Source organism: Colletotrichum gloeosporioides (assembly GCF_011800055.1).
Source record: "Colletotrichum gloeosporioides strain Lc1 chromosome Unknown consensus_30, whole genome shotgun sequence".
NCBI lineage: Eukaryota > Fungi > Ascomycota > Sordariomycetes > Glomerellales > Glomerellaceae > Colletotrichum > Colletotrichum gloeosporioides.
The window spans coordinates 243,655-262,358 of NW_025544675.1; the positions used below are offsets into that span (position 1 = coordinate 243,655).

The window sequence follows — 18,704 nt, forward strand, 5'->3', positions numbered from 1 at the left end:
GTCGGTGGCAGAGGAGGATTGGGGATTTCGAGGTTGAGGCTCGGTTTGGGTTTGGTGAGGATGAAGCCTTCCCGTGCGTAGGACCGAGCTAAAGGGGCAAGCTTCGTTTCGGGTGGCTGTTTTCCTTGGGGCGGCCGACCGTTGAGATTGAATCTGGGTTTAGGTCGCCTCTGGCTTCGTGTGCCTTATCCCAACGTCGTGGTTTAGGTTGGGGGAAAAGCGTAAATGATGCCGATGAAGCCGGTACGGAGGAGGGTCGGGGGCGGGAGCGGCGCGCGGGTGGGAACAGATGGGATTTTCAGTTGGGTTCCCTCTTTGCCTCTTATCGGTTGCGCTTCCTTTCAGGAGGTTGGTTGGTTGGGTGGATTAGGTTATCGTGAAGGCAGAGGGATTGACGTGTGGTTTGGGGCCATATCAAGGAGGTCTGTCGTCGTAATCGTTCGTTAAACCCTGGCGTTTCCGCTTTATTGACCTGGGGTTGGGAAAAGATGAAAATAGACGGCGCGGGAGAGCGGGGGGGACGTGAGAAAAGGACAGGCGCGAGGAGAATGAAAGACAGGTGCAAAAAATAAAGACTACCTCCCAAGCAAAAGGAAAAGAGGAGGAGGAGGAGTGAGACCAAAAACCCGAGATGCCGTGCAGCAGATTTCGCCAAGGAGAAGAAGGCGGCCGGAGAGCAAATGGCAAAAAAATGATGTGGTGCTCCTTCCTGCTGCTGACATTCTGGATTTGGATAATACGGGGCGCAGGGCCAAGGGGCGTGGAGGGGGCCGCTGCCGCGCTGCTCGCTGTTTACGAACAGCCAAGGGGAGCATTTTGGTGGTGGACTGGGAAAGTCGGCACGCGACGTGGCATGCGACCCCTGTCGTCTCCCGCTGGGCGGTCCGTCAGCGGCGTGTCAACGGCCTGGCCTGACGCTGTTGCTGCTCACTCGCTGCTGCGTGAAGTGCGCGATAGCCTGCGGAGGATTCGCAGCTGGTCTCGACCGGCATGATGTGATTGGTTCGGGGACGTGATTGCGGCGGGGCGGAAGCGAGCTGAGGGAAAGCGATGTGGATAGGGACGGATGGGAATCGGGGAAGTTCCTATGTTCTAACTTCCTCGCCTTCTTCGACAGCGGCTTTGCTGGGTTCGTCACCGATGATGGGGAATCAGCCCCGGTGCTTAATTTTTCTGCCTTTCGATAATCATCTGCCAAGATAACTCAATTCGTCTTGTGGAGGCTGTAGAAAGTCGGTCCCTACCGCGGACGATCTACAGGGGAGGCTGTGTATCGCAGGGCACTCTTTTTTCCTTCGGTCGCCCTCCGCGACGATGCTGAACTTGGGCAGAGGAGAGGAATGCCTTGCCTTGCCGCCCTGCCATTGTCTCAGTCCCCAAATTCCGTCCCGTCGCACGCTTACGTATTCCCGCCGCGTTCCGCCCGTATGTCGTGCTACGCTCTCCGCTGCCTGCATGCGCTCTCATTTGTCTTCTGCGTGTGTCCCGCCGCCGCTTCATTGAATACCAAGACCTTGGGTGGTCCTATGCCAAGTACGTCATTGCGGCACGGATGGTTCCTTTGTGAAAGACCCCCTGCCTTTGCCTGCAGTCGGTCTCCTCCGATCTATGCCTTTTTGGAGGGGTTGGAAATTCTGTGAGGAGGAGTGTCAGCGCAACAGACTGCGGATTTAGGATCGTTAGGTCAATGATATTGCACTCGCGAGATCGTGTGTAGGACACTAGATCGTTGCGACGTTGAAACGTCGTCAAGAGGCTACGAGAACTTCGGGCTAGAGAGTCAACGGCTGCTAGCTTCGCCGCAGTGCTTAGTCCCGCGTCTGCATCGCCGAACTCTAACACAGTGGGGGCAGCGAAAAGAAGAAAAAAGGTACCGCAGATTTTCGCAGGGCCGCTGATGTCTTGATAACATTTTAATCTAGTTGACATCGTTGAAGAGTCAAGGCAGTGGACAACTACCTATCTGTACTTTTACCTAGTCCCCTAGCGAAAGGCTTATAAGATGCCACTAGAATTATCTCTCAAAACTGAGAGGAATATTAAAATATGCGCAAGCAAGCTATCATCACATCAAGTAGGTAGGCCACTGGATCATATAGTTCAAAAGACAAAAAGATTTTGACCAGCATGGGGGTCGAACCCACAATCTCCTGATTCCACTGTGTATCGTAGTCAGACGCCTTGCCATTGGGCCAACCGGCCAAGACAATTGAGAATGCCTGAGGCACCCGTCTTGCTTGCAGAATGAGGCTGTAACCTTGCCTAAGTAGTCCAAGCGGACTTACCTGTCCATCTATTTCACGTCTGTCTTGCCGTTCCTCAGTTTGCATTGTCGTCGCTGAGAAGAAGTACTTTTCCGGTTCTTCATATCTCGCAAAAACTCATTTGATACCTATTTAACATACTCATATATAGCCTATCAGAAGATGCGGGATCGTGGCCAGCGCAGCAAAAAGTCCAGTGCGAAACTACCTTGGTGTGCGTCGTCGAAGACATTAGCCCGAAAATTCTCTGTGAACAACGTACAATTGCAGCATAGAAACATAGGATGAAACTTCAAGGATGTTTTGCTCTTGATCTGTGATGTTTCACTTTGGTGACGTTATCAGAAATTTCAGTCTAAGTTGAACTGGTCACTTCACAGGCTCACATGGCTTTTGCACAGGTCGTGGCAATGCCTTTGAGCAATCTTAAGTGGTATACAGTCACGTCAAAAGCGGTCTCATTGGATCTGTTCAATACAGTTGTTTTGAATTCTCTCTAGCTTGAACCATCCCCCAGACTATCACGAATGGGCCGTTTTGGCCTCCGTCGTTTCGGCATTCGCAACATGGAACAGCCCCTTTACTCAAGCCATAACCTACTCCGAGTCAATTTCGGTTCATCCAATTTTTCACACCAAACGACAACTTTCACCTCCTGTGCAAATACTTTGAGACGTCCAACATACAGTAAGTGGAGAACATCGTCAACACACCGTTCCAGCCAAGACAATACATCCGGACAAGCAAAGGCTTTCGTCATCGCAGTCCTTGGACCTCGCAGCGTCGGCAAACCGACCTTCATCAAGTCTATCACCGACTCTAAGCCAATCCGTCTCACATGAACGCCAGTGATGTGTGAGCCCCTCGCAGACTAAGCTAGATGCTACGAACCTCAATCCTGGCAGGGTAGAATGCGCCATGTACCCCCTCCATTATCATCGGCACGAACAGACTGGTACTGTCTAATCGAGTACCCCTGAACTCATATAATCACACTGTTCAGAACCAGATGCCGCCGAAATCCAATCCATCCATATATTCGTGAAGCGCAATAGACGTAAGCTGAGTGGCATCATCTAACTCAAGTGCGGCTTTGCCATACACCAGAGGCAAGTTCGGGATTGTCGCAGTTCAGCTGTTGATTACTGCATACGGGGCCGTAACATTCTTTAGTCATTTCTCCTTACTGTCGCGTTATCTAAGCGTCTACGATTGTAAACCTCAAGTTCAGGTGAGCTTGATCTGGTTTCAGAGTCAAGTTCCCGGTCAAATCTAAGCTTGCGTAAGACGCCCATATTACCACTTCCTTAATGTTCTTCACGCCCAGTTCTTCTTTGTGTTGGATGAGCATCCAGGCTGTGGAGGCGCCATGAACACTCCCCAGAATTGCGAAGCCCTCCTCCGCGTCCATTGAAAACGTGAGACGCTCGTTCCACGTAGGGATCGTCTGGTGTCCTCCCCTACGTAGAGCTTCCACGACAATCTGGAAAGTCTTGTCGTTGAGGACATGTGACCGGAAGACGACCTTTAAGCCCTTAATGTCAGCACCCTTGGCTGAACAGCCGTCTTTCCACTGAAAGTAGGCAATGTCGGACACGGTATCTAGGTCAGGCACGTCTCCACGCCCCATCTCCTTTTTAGCCCAGGTAGGACTGGAGTTTGAATCGAAAATGAACGCGCCATCCTCTGGGTTGACCACGTTTGAGTACTTTCCAAGTGTCGGCTGCGAGATAGAGGATAGGTCAGTATATGTCAAATAATCTAGACTCTTGTGATTAAGTTTACCTGTCCCAGTCCACCTTCCGCTAGCCTGAACGGGCGATCGTGAAGGACATGCCAAACCATGCTTAGCGTTGGATCAACCGGATGATTCGGGTCTTTGAATGCCTCGTCGAGAGCGTCCTTGAACGCAGGCCGATGGCTGCTCATCATGTACGGGTAGGGGTTAGGGGTGGGCGACCATCCCCACCTAATCATCTCATTCGAGTTTTGGAATGGGCTGGCAACTGTAACCCCGCCATTGAAATCTTGTGCTTGAGTAGGACTCAACGGGAGGAGCTCCTTTAGGTACTGGCCCTTTTGAACACGGCCTTCGTAGGTATCTGGAAACGACGGAAACGGTTGCTTCACTCGCTTGGCGAGATGTTCATGCCGGGAAGAGAGCGCATTTCTAGTTGCTGGAGCGAGGATTGCTCCAATAGCTGGTGCAAAGTGAAATAATGATAGATACAAGAACAACAAACGTAGAGTCCCTGACCTAAAAGAGTGAATTGCGGGAGACATTGCTGACAAGTAATGACTGACAAGTAGTTGGAAGACGTAGCTGTGGCATGCAGAGCAAGTGAATCCCTCCACAGCTTGTGCGGCACTGAAACCTTTAATAAGCAGCTTCAGTCAAGAGCGGTCAGCTTCAGATGTTCCTGTTGTTAGATGATATCAATTAATTACCAGGTCAGGCAACGCGCAAAGGGGGCCGGTGGCGCCGGCCCGGAGTGGCCCGCACCGGAGTGACCCGCCCCCGGAGCGGAGTGGCCGTTCCTTGATGAATTGCGCCAGAGTCCCTATCTTGGTACTTGATTCTTCATGCCAGAGTGCAGTGCCCTGTGAAAAGACCGTCAGCACTCTCTGTACGCTCCTGGGGCCCTGGCGAATTAACACTCCGGAAAAGCGATTCCGAGGCTCTGGCAGAGCTCGGGAAGTGTTGAATGGGCTTTGGCCCGGATCAGGTTAAATTTAGGGACGTCACTTCCGAGCTAAATGCGCGGAGTTGATTAACGCAGTGGGCCAGAATGACAGTATAATTTATTCGAAAAATTTTCGCTGTTGAGGCGGATAGTTGGCATAGACGACAATAGGGACGACGACGAGAGACGATGACATGGATAGGACGACGGATAGGAACAGAGACGAGACAGGGACGATAGGGATGAAAGAATTGGTGAATGAAATAGACTATTGGACCCATTATAGGTAATTATCTATCAGGCTCGCAAGACTCTATTCCATTGATGTAGGAGGTAGGTACTCTGAGAGACTCCTTCTACTGAATTAGGCACATGCAATTAGAGCGCTGCGGCTAAGCCAGGTAAGCATGGTTCTCATGCCGTCGACATCGTTAGATGTGCTTGAGGGTTGGGAGTCAAAAAGATCGAAAGAAGGTCTGCTCTAGTAGTTTTACTTAAGATAAAGTCGTGACGTAGTAGTTGAGGTAACCTTGAGAGAGGTGAGCTTGTCGACGATGTTATACGCAATGGGTCACGTGATCAGTAGCCGTTGGTTGGGGGCAAGTTGGAAATTGTTGCAGAAATTGTTGCAGTGTCTACAAGCTCTAGGTAGAGATTCACAGTAGACAAACCTGTGGCCTTGAGTTAACGGAGTCAGCCGGCAAAGCATGCGGAAAGACGGCTCCGAGTCCGCGGACAATTGGCGGGTGGGAGGTCGGGGCATTCGGCCAGGAAGTGAAGGTTGAGGAAATAGCACCACCCTTGCTGATGCCGGTCTGCCGTGCCGTACCCGTATCTAACGTGGAACCCCCAGCAAACAACTTCGCGACTACAGCAAATCAAGGCCTGACTCTATGTAAGGTGCTAAGTCTTCAACTGACTCGCCAAAAGAAGGAGCACTTATCAAGACCAACATGATACAGAGGTGTATGCGTACACTGCATACGAATGGAATATTGATATAGAGTAGTTAGGAAGGAATCGGAAACCACAAAAGATCACAATCTATTGCCAAAGACATCCAATCACCATCACATAGGCACACTCACCGTCACGTCACACAGAGACACCGTCAGCATGGTCTTTTCAGCTCGGGCAGCCATCCCCGCCTCAAGCTGCGCCGCTAACCACGCTCTCTCTCAGCCCTAGCACCAAACGAACCCGTTCATCCCCCCAATCACACAGCTCCCCCGTGACGGCATGCGCTGATGATCATCTCCCTGCCGGGACGGTTCCAAATCCTCTCCCGCTCGCTTTCTCTTGCGCTTTCCTGCTTTCCCACCGCCAATCCCGCGTTGGCAAGAAAAAACAAAACCAGGGCACAGCAGGCCGCAGCAACAAAATTGGATTTGCAACACGCACGCAGGCAGCAAGATTGCAGTGCAGGTTCAGCAGCGGCAGCCAGCACACCGACGTGTCCTACGGGGGCGAGAAGGCAAAAGAAGGCTGAGCTCAGACATGGGGTTGTTTTCTGGGTTCAAGGCCACTCCACCCACTCAACTCACGATAATCTCCCCCTTCCAACCCCTGCATCTTCCCGTGTCCGTGGCTTGCTGCGCGCGCTTTGGGAAGGCTTGTCTAGCTGCCTAAACGCTGCGCATAGTGGATTCATGGTGCACTGGACACTGGGAACTGCTGGCCCCCCGGCCGTCCGAGTCCGAAGGAAGCCAGTTCGTCGGTTCGTCATTGAAGACCTTCACTTACCCAACTGGGTACCCGAAATCCTTCAGCTGCGCTAAGCCAAGAGAAGGCGGCGGCGGCGCTGCGGCTGGGCTGAGAAGCTAAAATAATTTGGCTTTATCCCGCGCGAAAAAGCCAAGCTTTCTTCTCTTCGTTACCCCTACTTTTCTTTTCATCTTCTACAACTCAAAATCAACCAGGAAAGCTGCGCTTGTGAAAGGACTTTCTGCGTCAGATACCCACGCCGGCAACGCATTGAAGGAGGAACAAGAGAAGGAAACCGGGAGAGAGTGTGTGTGAGAGAGAGACACAGATGAGAAGAGAGGCAAAGATGGGCACCGGCCAAGGACCCCCGAAGCAACAACAGCACAGTTATGCGCCTTACGCACCACCACCGCAACCTCAATACTACGTCCAGCCACCACCACAAAAGTCGCAATCGCCATCACAGCAGCAGCAGTATCAACAACCACACTACGCGCCATACTCACCGCCGCAACAACCGCAGTACTTCTTCCTGCCGCAACAACCGCAATATGCCGCCGCCCCGAAACCGACGTCCCCAGCGCCCCAGCAGCAATTCCTCGCCGAGTTAGAGGCCCCGCAAGCCCCGAAACCGAGACCGACGTCATCGTCATCCGCCACCCACAATGGAGCAGCAGCGGCAGCCCTCCCCGTATTCGAAATGCCCGCCGAGGCCGCTGCCCCTGCGAGGCCCCAGTCTGCGAGGCCATCGTCCGCTGCCGGGGCTACGAGTACGTCGCCGAGCGCGAGCGACGCGCAGCAGAAGCCGCTTCCGCAGGCGAATCCGTGGGGGTTCTTCTTAGAAGACGACCCCCTTCCCCCTACCGCCTCGACACCACCACCAGGTCCTGGCAAAGACGGAAACGAGGACGAAATGCTCTCCGTGAAGCCGTTGAGGATCGTCAAGACTGGGTCCGGCTCAGCCCAGCCCTCGCCGGAGCAGAAAGCGACAGGGGCTTCGCCAGGGGGCACACCGCCGGCCGGCACCGTGCTCTCGGAGCCGCCTCCGCCCCTGGACCAACAGGGTGCGCACGAAGGCGATGACGACTCGGACCAGCTGGCCCCGGCGCCGTTGAACATCTCCCGGCCCCAGCCGCCAACCGGGCCCCCGCCCCCGGTCCCGGTCCCCACCGCAACCTCCCCCGTTCTGATTCCGCCGGCCGGCACATACCCAATCCCACCAGCCGGGACTTACCCGCCCCACAGTCCGGTCAGCCCAGGCCGGCACCCGTCCCCAGGCGCTGGTGCTGCTCAGACGACGCTGCCGCTCCACCCCCGCCCGCCGAGCACCTCTCCTCCAAGGCCGGTGTCCGCAACGGCGCCCTCGACGGCGATCGTCACGCCACTCTCCCCCGTCCACACGGGAGCCACCACCGCCCCGTCGCCACAGCAAACCCCATACGCCGCCGTCATCTCACCACCCACGGGATACTCGCAGGCTCCCCCACAGAAAGCTTACACCTCTGCCGCGCCCGTGAGCCCCGTCCTGGTCCAGGCCGCGCTGCCGCCCACCCTCCCCCTGGGGTCCTACTTCCCGCAGCAGCCGTCCTACGCCCGCCCAAGCACCGCTTCGTCCGCAACACACAGCCCGGCAGCATCCACAGCTCAAGAACCCCAGCAATCCACCTACGCCTCGCCGCCCCCCTCCTACGACCAGGCAATCTCCTCTCTCCCTCGCCCGGCAAACGCCACCTCCTCCCCGGCCTCGTCCCACGCAACATCAACGGGGCCGCTCTCGCCGAACCCAACAGGCTCCTCTTCCTCCTCATACCCTTATTCCCCCGCAGACATCGGCGTCCAAAACCCAAACCACCCACCGCCGCAGCAACAATACCCCTACAGCCCGCAACCCCCGGTCCCCCAGCCGTCCTACGTCAACGGGCCTCAAAGCTACACCACCCCGCCTCCCCTCCCGCCGCGGACCTCGACCCCGACACAGCAAGGCTTCACCAACAACACCCCCCAGAACCCATACGGCCCGCCCCCGCCCCGGCCCGCCAACTACCACCCCGCGCCGCCCGCCAAGCCCCCCTCGGGCAACCTCTTCAGCAGCACCACCGTCCGCAACCTGCTCAACAAGACAACCGACTTCGTCGACCAGACCATCGCGCCGTACCTGCAGGAGCACCGCTACCGCCCGCCCTACTTCACCCAGTACCCGCCGCAAGGCTACCACCCCCAGCAGCAGGGGTACCAGTACGGCAATGGCTACGGCTTTGGCCGCGGCTGTCCGTCCGGCAGGCCGCTGCAGCCGGGGCAGTACGGCTACTCCCAGGCGCAGTCGCCGCCGCAGGGCTACACGCCCCCTTCACAGCGTACGTGAGCACCACCGTCAAAGTTCCTTGGGGAGCTGGAGTCAAGTGATTAACAAGGGTGACGGCTGTAGCAACGTACGCGACGACGCCTCAGGCCGCTCGTGAGAATCCCGATGTGCCTGCCCGTCCCACGTGAGAAAGGAAGGCGAGGACGCCTTGGACAACACGCGAGACGAACACTCGGGACGCAAAGCAGAATCTCCCAGGGCTTTGTGGACTGATACGCACTCGACGCTGCAGATATATTGCCGGAAGCATTGGACGGGTCACGATATATGGGACGAGGCGCTGGCCCCGAAAGGCGGCAAGTCTGAAGGAAAGCGAGGATTGCCCCGGCATTCGTGTCAGACGATGGTCAGATCGACGCGCGCGCCTCAGGGATATTGTCGAGGCGGCTGCCCTGACACCTCAGTCCCCGAGAGGCAAACTTACACGCACCAGCTTAAGGGCTATTGAGGATCCATCAGGGTGCTAATCTACAGTCCACTTCTATAGTTGACGCGATAGTCGCGTTGAGTTGCTCCGCGGGGCCACTAGCATTTACTCATAATATAATGTATTCAATCTCACCCAGCAAATACCAAGGAAATAATCCGCTCAGAACTGAGTGATGCCCGGCGTTCGCACGTAGTAAGTCAAGCTCCAAGATGTTATGAGAACTTCCTGAAGAATATGTGTCCCTACTTCATTTCAAGATCTGGCGGCATCGCCGGCAGGGGATCTTGGCACCCTACTCGTGCAGAACCACGTGGTGGCAGCGCGCGGGACGGGAGCAGGGTCAAGCCCATGCCGAACCGGACCAAGCATGTAGTACCGAGGAGTCGGGATCGAGAGCAATTGACGTTGGGATCGATGTGGAGTTAGGCTCCATGCCGCTGCGTGCAGACGGGTAATCGAGAGGAAAGACACACTGGGGACGGGAAGATGGGAAAGAAACCTTTGGATTCGTGTGTCGTGTGTCGTAAGGTTCATCTCAAGTTTCGGCCTGCGCGGGCGAAGACCGAGACGGAGACAAGACTCGAGTCAGGGGATTTGCCATCGATGGACAGTAGATGGAGCTTTATGACGAAACTTCGCCTCTTGCGCTTCTACTTGGAATGCTGGGTACAACTGTGTGCAGTTGCTTGCTGCTGAAGACTTTGTGGATGATCAAACTCCGTCTTTGGTCAGCAGGTTATTGACAGTGCAGGTAAATTCGGCGGCAGCCTGCGATGTCAAATACAGATGTGGTTGTCGTAAACTCGGCCAGGACCCCCGGCCGGTCTTCCTTAGCTCCATTCTACCGAGGATCCGGAGGGTGGTAAGGGTGGTGAAAGCGTTCATGGCTTTGCAGTGCGGCCCGGAGCATAATGTGGGATGGTCCGACGGCGTTTCAAGGCCTCGGGACCGGACATGGGGTGCGGGTTGGCCTTCCCCCAAAGCCACATACCAGAGAAGGGCTTGGGTAATTGAAGGGGCAGGAGAAGGAAAAGCGCATAGCGGTCAGGGCCGTTTCGGCGGCTATCGTGTGTCAGCATCCGGATGCACGCTTAAACTGGGCCTCTCGACTCATTTGCGCGGTCGCGGCGCGAGCGCGTCAACCGCGAGCTGGCGTCTGTGACGAGTGAGTGACCGGATGTTCAGTCAGGCTACTATGATGGCCGATCTTGCGAGTGAAACCCGTGCAGCCTGCTGTGCTAGGTCCAACGTGTTCCCGTCATCCAGCTCAATGGCATGCAGCCGACATCTTGTGACTTGTGCATTCTGGAGCGGACGCCTGGAAATAGGCAAAATCAGGCAACTCGCAGACTCGGTGAGCACGGCGCCAAGCAGCCCTCGGAGCCAAAGGCGAACCAGGGCAAGCGGATCGGTGTTGCTGATGTGGTAGAGTGCCCCCCCTCCGTGAAGTTGACGCCGCCGGTGGATTGGCCGAGGCGGAAAATCCGACAGCGATCGGCATTGGCTAGAAGCACATCGACCTTTGGTTGAACGATACTCTGACCTCGGAATGGCTTGGCTTTGCGGGGGTCCTGGAACCATCGGCAGCGACTGGCGTATTGTTGCGGTACAACTGTGATCCTTCTGATGCTGCTTGTCCGGACCCTTTGGCTTATGTGTTTCACGGCAGCAGGAATTCAATGGACGTCAGAGCTGCTGAGCTCCTCGAGCAGATTCGATAGATGGAGAGAATGCATATACGCCAAAGGATTGTGGAGAGACGGTTGCCCGGGCGGCGTTGGCGTTGAGCTTCTGAAATACCCTAGTAGAAGCTTCGATGACAGGCTTCTTCAATCTTGAGCAATGGTCGGCTTTCGGCCGGGTGCGGACTACGCTTCTGCTAGCCTGAACATGCCCGTCGTCTCAAGTGACGGTAGGACAAAGCTGGGGAGAGCGTCCGTTGGCTTGCCGAGCAGGGCAAGTGACGTTTTTTAACCGACACTATGGAGACGGACTCTCACACCGTCTCTCTCTTTGATACGTTCGTGCGGTGCCAATGTATCAAAGACCCATAGCGCTGCCAACGGCGGTGAGCTTCCAGAATACCATGACCATCCATCTGCCGCTTTCTCGAACGTCTTAATTTAGGACTTCGGTATGCACTCGAGCTGCAGTTTCCAGGGTGGGAAGCGAGCTCACTCAGGAATGAAGGCTTGGCGCACGAGAAGCGTATCCGCAGGACGCTTTTCTCAGTCTTCTGGAGGCCGCCTCATTACCTCGTTTACGCCGATTGCCGAGTTTAGACGAGTGGGCTGAGATAGTTGCAACAGCACCATTACCTCTGCGACAATGCATACCCCAAACCGACAATCGGAGTTTGGCCGAATGAATAGAAGAAAAATGTCCTGTTCAAGCGATCCTCGAGTGATGAGCGACCCGTGTTGACGAGGCTATACTGTAGCGGTCGCATCTTGCGTTATTTTGAAATTCATGCTCAAACTCGCAATTGGAAATACAGTTATCTCGGTGTCAGCCGGGCCGCAAGGCAGGGCGTACCGGGAGCCAGCGCTTCCATTAATTACCCAATATGCACGGAATACGATTCCAGTTGCGCAAGAGGCTAGGGATCGCAGTCCAGGATTGCTGCCCGACCGCGAGACAGCTGACAGGGGTCGACAGTACGGACGTCTGAGTCGTGGTTGCCGGTCATCAGTGGGCAAAAAGCTGGATTTTGAAGGAACCAAAATCATGGTTAAGGGAGCGCCGAGCTTACGAGCTGTTGGCCTCCTGTGCTCAGACTGTGAGGCACAGAGACCAGCTCCAGCATGTCTCTCCTGCCCCTTTGACTGGTGGTCAAAGCCATTGGCGAAGTCTGGGGTGAGAGTGACGTGGGAGCCGTCGAATGGCTTCCCTGCCAATTAGCCATGCGACGCCACAGCTTGCTGCTCCGGCGCCTGACACTTCTAATAATAATGAGCAAAGGCAACGAGTGAGCTACACAGCTGAGATGCGGTCGGCGATGGGCGGTTGCATCGCAGGCTTCTGTCTGCTTTGTGTATCGCCAGATATGGGGTTGAAGGCCATGGAGAAGATCAATTGTTGCCGCCCCTTGTCGAAGATCCTTTGCTGGTCCATGAGGAGGGGGAGAAACAGGGGGCTTTGGCTTTGGGATTAGATATCTCGGACGTCAGCACAGCGAAATCCGAGAGGGTGTCGTTGCATGACGGATGGGAGCGGTACGGTAGTATGCTTGCTTCAGCTCCCCGTACCGTCAATGATGGCACGGTGGTCGGCAGCACCACCTCGTTTTGTCTGTTCTCCATGGCTAGGTCGGACGAACGAGGCCTAGGTATCCGTTTCTTGGAATTGGCAGGTCGACCCAATCGTGTTACTGGCTTGAGAGACGTTTGAATTGGGGTCTCCTGACCGACTTCTAAATTCACATTTGAGTTCGAGCGTCCTCATTTAGCAGCGCAGAATCGACTAATGGCGGTGAGGCTCCCGCTGGCGGGCGATTAGTGCATCCTACCTTAGCGGGAGCTGCATCACCTGAGGGATGAGCAAGCGGTGGCAGCTGCGGCAGGAACGATACGTGAGGGGTTGATATTGGTCCTGGAGTAATATGCCGGGCCGTATTGGAAATTGGCATCGTGATGGCTTTGTGCCAGCAGATTGGGAGCGTCCAAGATTGACGTTGAAGATGCGGGTAGGTCGTGTGCAAGGTACTGCTCCGGGGTCAAGGTCGATGGTCAGTGACGATTCGCAAGGGCACATGTATGTTTCGCCCTTGCGGGAGGTCGTGTGAGTCTGCGAGAGGCCTGCGCAGTGGATGTGGTTCCTGAAGAATTGGTTCGCGCCCTGCATGTATTCCGGATACGCGGGCTAAGCTGTCACTGTAGCTGTCGCTGACGTTGCGGCAAAGTATTCGCGGGTACCGAAGTGGAATTTGATGAGCAGGCTGTTGGCTGTTGGCTGCGATGGAGACCTGACAACGACGGGACATGGCCGGTGAACAAGGGCGCGTCTATCGGGGAAAGGGCGCTCCCAGATTGCAGCGCAGCGCGGTTGCGGGCTGGGCCTTTGAGTTGAGAGCGGAAAGGTATGGGTGGGATTCAGGGTCCATCCCGCGGCGGCGCTGTCGCCCCTCTCGCATCATTCCGTGTCATTGATGCGGCCCCGAATGGCGTAGTGTAGGCTCGGAGGGTGAAGTATCTCGGGTTTGTTCCCTGAATTCCAGACTGTTGTTCCGAAAGCAGTTCAGGGAGACAGGGTTCGTGGATGTTCTTGGGGTGGTCGTTAGGTTGGTTCTCAGGCTTTGGAATTTCCCCCTTTGGCGGGGTGGAACAGTAACGGGGGTGGACCGTGGGCCTTGGGTTCAATGGGTTGCCCAGGGCCCAATGTCTTGTCCAGGTATTCCCCGTCGTCGTCTGGTGGAAATGCGTTCATTGCATTGAATTGCGTGGCCAGTGCGTTGTTGCAATGTCGAGATGGCTCCAGGAGAGGCGAGATAGCATGACGAAGACCTGATGCTTGGCCAGGCCACTCGCAATCCTCTTTCCGTGCCTACCCAAGGTAGATACAGGATGCCTGATCGATTCTCCAAGGAAAGGCGGGCTGGTTGGCTGGTTGGCTGGCAGGTAGACTGGCAGAGCTGACCTGAGCTGAGCTGGCAAGTGTTGGCTGGGCTTGACTAGCACCTAATTGATCAGGCCGGGCTGAGGTTTGAGGTGGTCGGTTGGCTGCAGCAGCGTGGTGTTGATGTTGATGCTGATGTCAGGGCGTGCCCTTGTCGTAAGTTGGCCTGCTTATTCCTCCTGCCTTGCTTCCCTTTGCTCTGCCGTGCCTCAGATGGAATGGCCGACACGGCAACCTGGAACGAGATTGACAGCAACAAGGGAAAGAAGATCAAAGCTGCCCGACAGTGATGAAGAAGAGGCTGGCTGAGGCCACAGACCACCAGTCAATCATTGCTGGAGCCCAGCGAGGTGGAATTGGAAGCTAAGATAGCCGGCTAGACAGTGAGGAGCAGAGGTGGACAAGCGAAGGAAGGACCACCTGCCCCCAGATGCGGTCCTTCCACCAAGAGCCCAGCATTTCCGATGGAATCGTGAAGTCAAGGCAAGCACCGCCGGGAAGGTACCTGGCGACCGGCACCGCCTGCCCGGCTGAGATATCATGATGATCGGAGGAGGAAGGACGCACCAAGCAAGAGAGAGAAGGCACATGCTTTACCCAGCCGAAATGGCGTGCATCGTCACGTATCCCGTCTTTTACGGAGTATTTCCATTCGAAAGGTGGTGTCCAAGGGACGGGAACTCCTTTGGTAGCACCATCCTCAGGTAAGAAGGTACCTTGGCTCCGGCCTCTTAAGCGACCGGGACAACAATGACGGGACGCTACCGTACCTTACCCTGCCTGGGCTGGCCTGACCAAGTACCCGCCCGCCTCAGAGGGAATAAAAAATAAAAAAAGGAAAAAAGAGCCCAGCCCAGCCCGGACCACCTCACCCACTCCGTGTGTGGTGTCCCTGTCCCGTACACCTCTCACCCATTCAGTGCAGTGCCAGGTTGCTCCTCAGTGGTTCCCCCCCCCCCGTCCCAGGTCCGCCGCCCGCTGCCCGCCGCCAGCCCTCCTGCCTTTTTTCGCCTCCACTTTGGGCTCCCATCCAGTCCCATTAAGGTACCCTTTTCCCTCCCCTTCTCCCTCTCCTCTCTGAACTCTCTTCCTCCTTCACCCCACGATCTCTTCTCGAGCCCTTGATTGCAAAGGCAGCAAATTGCCAACATCTCGACCTGTCCACCCCATTAGGACACGGCTTTCGTTGGAGAGGCTCCCACTCGAACAACCGTCTACCACGAAATCCCTCTCCCGACTCGAGCCTCACCGCCAGTCCGATCCGAACTCTTCGTCTCCTCCGTCTCGACAGCACATACTCCCACCCGTTGGCCTCTTTCGTCACAGGTACCTCCTACCACCGAGCTCTTCCGTCTACATACATACCAAGCCATCACCGCTTCCGAACACCCAGACAATCCCACCAGCAATCAACTGGTAAGCCATTCTCATTCCCATGTTTGCTGCGTCGTTTGCCTCGATCGCATCACCGACAATGAATCCGTTCTCGGACTTGTCTTTCTGGTTGAAGCAGCGGCCATCCTCCGCCTACCTGGCCTGGCCTGGCCTGCCTGCCTGTTCTAGCCTCGGGTTTACCGCCCGTAGTTGGCGGCGGCTCCGCTTTGCCTTGTTCAACCCTTCTCTGTTCCAAGCCTCCTCCACTCTGCAACTCAACATTCCCTACCTCCTTCTCCATCAGCCTAACGTCACACCTCCAAGAATTTTTATTCTTTCTTCATGCATCAACGCTGACATTTCTATTTCCAGTTCTCACAGCTTTTTCGCTGGATATCGATCTCGCTAGTCAATCGACACCCAACCCCACCCTTTTAATTGCTTCCTTCCTCCGGAAAGAAGCCTCTATTTCTTATCAGCCAAGATGACTACCATGGTAAGTTGACACTCTATCAGGCTGCAGAACCAGAGGTCGGTCGGGGCGTTCTGGCTGGACGTCCTGTCGGGTAGCCCCGTCTTGCGGCGTCTGAAGAACCCCCACGCACATTCTGCAATTTTCCCAAGCATCGTAACTGATTCGTGTTCAGGATCTCCGCGTCGGTAACAAGTACCGTATCGGCCGCAAGATTGGTTCCGGTTCGTTCGGTGATATTTACCTCGGCACCAACATCATCTCCGGAGAGGAGATCGCCATCAAGCTCGAGAGCGTCAAGGCCAAGCACCCCCAACTCGAGTATGAGGCCAGAGTTTACAAATCCCTTGCTGGCGGTGTTGGCATCCCCTTCGTCCGCTGGTTCGGCACCGAATGTGACTACAACGCCATGGTTCTCGACCTCCTTGGCCCCAGTCTGGAGGACCTATTCAACTTCTGCAACAGAAAGTTCTCTCTCAAGACCGTCCTCTTGCTCGCCGACCAGTTGATTTCTCGAATCGAGTACATTCACGCCAAGTCCTTCATTCACCGTGATATCAAGCCCGACAACTTCCTCATGGGCATCGGCAAGCGTGGAAACCAGGTCAATGTCATCGACTTCGGCCTGGCCAAGAAGTACCGCGACCCCAAGACGCACTTCCATATCCCTTACAGGGAGAACAAGAACCTTACTGGAACCGCTCGTTACGCTTCCATCAACACCCACTTGGGTGTCGGTACGTACTCACGTCCTGCAAAACCGTGACCTTTTTTGACCTTGACTAATGACTATCAGAACAATCCCGCCGCGATGACATGGAGTCTTTGGGCTACGTCATGCTTTACTTCTGCCGTGGATCTCTGCCCTGGCAGGGACTGAAGGCTGCCACCAAGAAGCAGAAGTACGATAGAATCATGGAGAAGAAGATGACCACCCCCACCGAGGTCCTCTGCCGTGGCTTCCCCAACGAGTTTGCCATCTACCTCAACTACACCCGCTCCCTCCGATTCGACGACAAGCCCGACTACAGCTACCTCCGCAAGATCTTCCGTGATCTGTTCGTCCGCGAGGGCTTTCAGTATGACTACGTGTTCGACTGGACCGTCTACAAGTACCAGAAGAACGCCCAGGCCATTGCTCAGGCTGCTGGAGCCACTCAGGAGGAGGATGAGAAGGCTCGCGCTTCTCGCACCAACGCCGCTACTGCCGGTGAGTAAATCGTTGTTGACCTTGGTCGAACACCTCTGACAATCTGCACAGGCCGTGCCACGAAGTGATTGAACCAGGGTCTGGCCCTGATGTTAACATTCCGGATACCAAGCGTGCCGTTGGCGGAAGCGACTGGATGTGACGATGTTTTAGTGTGCGCTCGGCCTTGAAAAGCGCGCCGTATGGTTTGAAATCTCGCCTGTCGAGATGGACATGGACAACGACAGCTACACACATCGACCCATCTTCTGGGAGCATGGTTTGACCGGCTTACTGGTTTCATTCCTTCCGTGGCCTGGCTATCAAGCATCACGATTGGTACTGGTTCTGCTCATCACCAGGGTCTTTCAGATGATACGCCTTGCCATGCGATTCCGTCGCACCTCCCATCTTTTCTTACGCATTCTCAAATTCGTTCTTCGACATGTCTGGGTTGTTTTTCTCTACATGGCTCGGTTCTTCGTGACGAGGCAACCGTCTTCAAAGCGTCTGGCATTCTACCGGACCTCGGGGATTGGTGTCTATAGCAGAAAGAACTTGAACGGCACGTCCAGTACCTTGCTTTCTGAGGTGCTGTCGTCGGGTCGCTCCGCGAGACATTCCCACACCACTCTGAGTGCTTTGGTCCTAGATCTTGCACCTGGTCGATGCGTTGGAGTTGCGTTTCACCGACGGTTTTCCTTGGTCAATTTCCTTCCTTTCCTTTTCTTCTCTATAGTGGTCACGCGCGCTACGACTTGATTTTTATTCGATGGCTTCGCACATTGTCAATCACGCGTCGAGGCCCGCTTCTGGGGATGTATCACGGGGAAGGGGACGACATTGCGAGGGGCCGGCAGCTGTGGATGGTGTCGAGACAATACGAACGACGTACGAGTCGCAACCGACATCTTAACAGTGCGACGCAAGAAAACTTAATGGGGAGACTTGAAATCGTTTTTCCTTGACTTTCCTTTTGATTTGGTTGGTTGGGGACTCGGACTTTGACACCTGCTCGCGGGATGCGTGGGAACGATGGCGATGCCGCGTTCTCATGCACAGCAACTATCAAGAGCTCTTGGAGGCAGCTCAGCACAGTCTTCGATGGCTCACTATCTTCAGATGACCGTTCTATCGCCGGTCATACAAGGTGTGTGGGCACCCGTAGACAATGGCGCTGGGACTCTTCATACTGCGCCTTCATCACCCGTAGACCTGAATGGTTTGACAAGCTTATCAGTTGGTGGAGGCGGGGCACGGGTAGTTGTGGCAGGTCGGCAAGATGCGATGGAACCAACCAATACACGGCACGGTAGCTTCTCAATTTACAAATTGTCGCGCGATTTTTGGATATCCCCCTTGCTGCGTGATGTTGGGGCGGTGTATGCATGTTGAGGTACTGACGACGGTGATCTCATGCAACTAGGACTTTGCTCTGCAAGGGTAAGCAGGCTCATTCACACACAATCAATGCTTGAGTGACTGAGCCCACGGCATCTAGTTGGCTGCAACCGACTTCGTATTTTCTGCTCGGGGCAAAGTAAAGTAGGACTCGGTCCTTGACCCCGCTCTGGAGAAGACGCTATGTACGGGACGCGGAGAAGATGAGGT

The 18,704-nt window shown here is 55.3% G+C and overlaps 3 protein-coding genes across 3 annotated transcripts; 2 read left to right on the top strand and 1 right to left on the bottom strand.

Annotated features, from left to right (window-relative positions):
- Positions 1–3,462: 3,462 nt before the first annotated feature.
- Positions 3,463–4,547, bottom strand: GCG54_00008723 (uncharacterized protein; the record flags this gene model as incomplete). The annotated part of the gene is made up of 2 exons (XM_045408684.1): positions 3,463–3,987; positions 4,050–4,547. 2 exons carry the CDS (start codon positions 4,545–4,547, stop codon positions 3,463–3,465), a joined length of 1,023 nt encoding a protein of 340 aa, XP_045266427.1.
- Positions 4,548–6,998: 2,451 nt separating this feature from the next.
- Positions 6,999–9,014, top strand: GCG54_00008724 (uncharacterized protein; the record flags this gene model as incomplete). Its single annotated transcript, XM_045408685.1, has 1 exon — positions 6,999–9,014. One exon carries the CDS (start codon positions 6,999–7,001, stop codon positions 9,012–9,014), a length of 2,016 nt encoding a protein of 671 aa, XP_045266428.1.
- Positions 9,015–15,916: 6,902 nt separating this feature from the next.
- On the top strand, positions 15,917–17,182 carry GCG54_00008725 (Casein kinase I-like hhp1; the record flags this gene model as incomplete). Its single annotated transcript, XM_045408686.1, has 4 exons — positions 15,917–15,928; positions 16,080–16,641; positions 16,701–17,114; positions 17,166–17,182. The coding sequence occupies 4 exons, from the start codon at positions 15,917–15,919 to the stop codon at positions 17,180–17,182; spliced, it is 1,005 nt and encodes a 334-aa protein (XP_045266429.1).
- Positions 17,183–18,704: the final 1,522 nt, after the last annotated feature.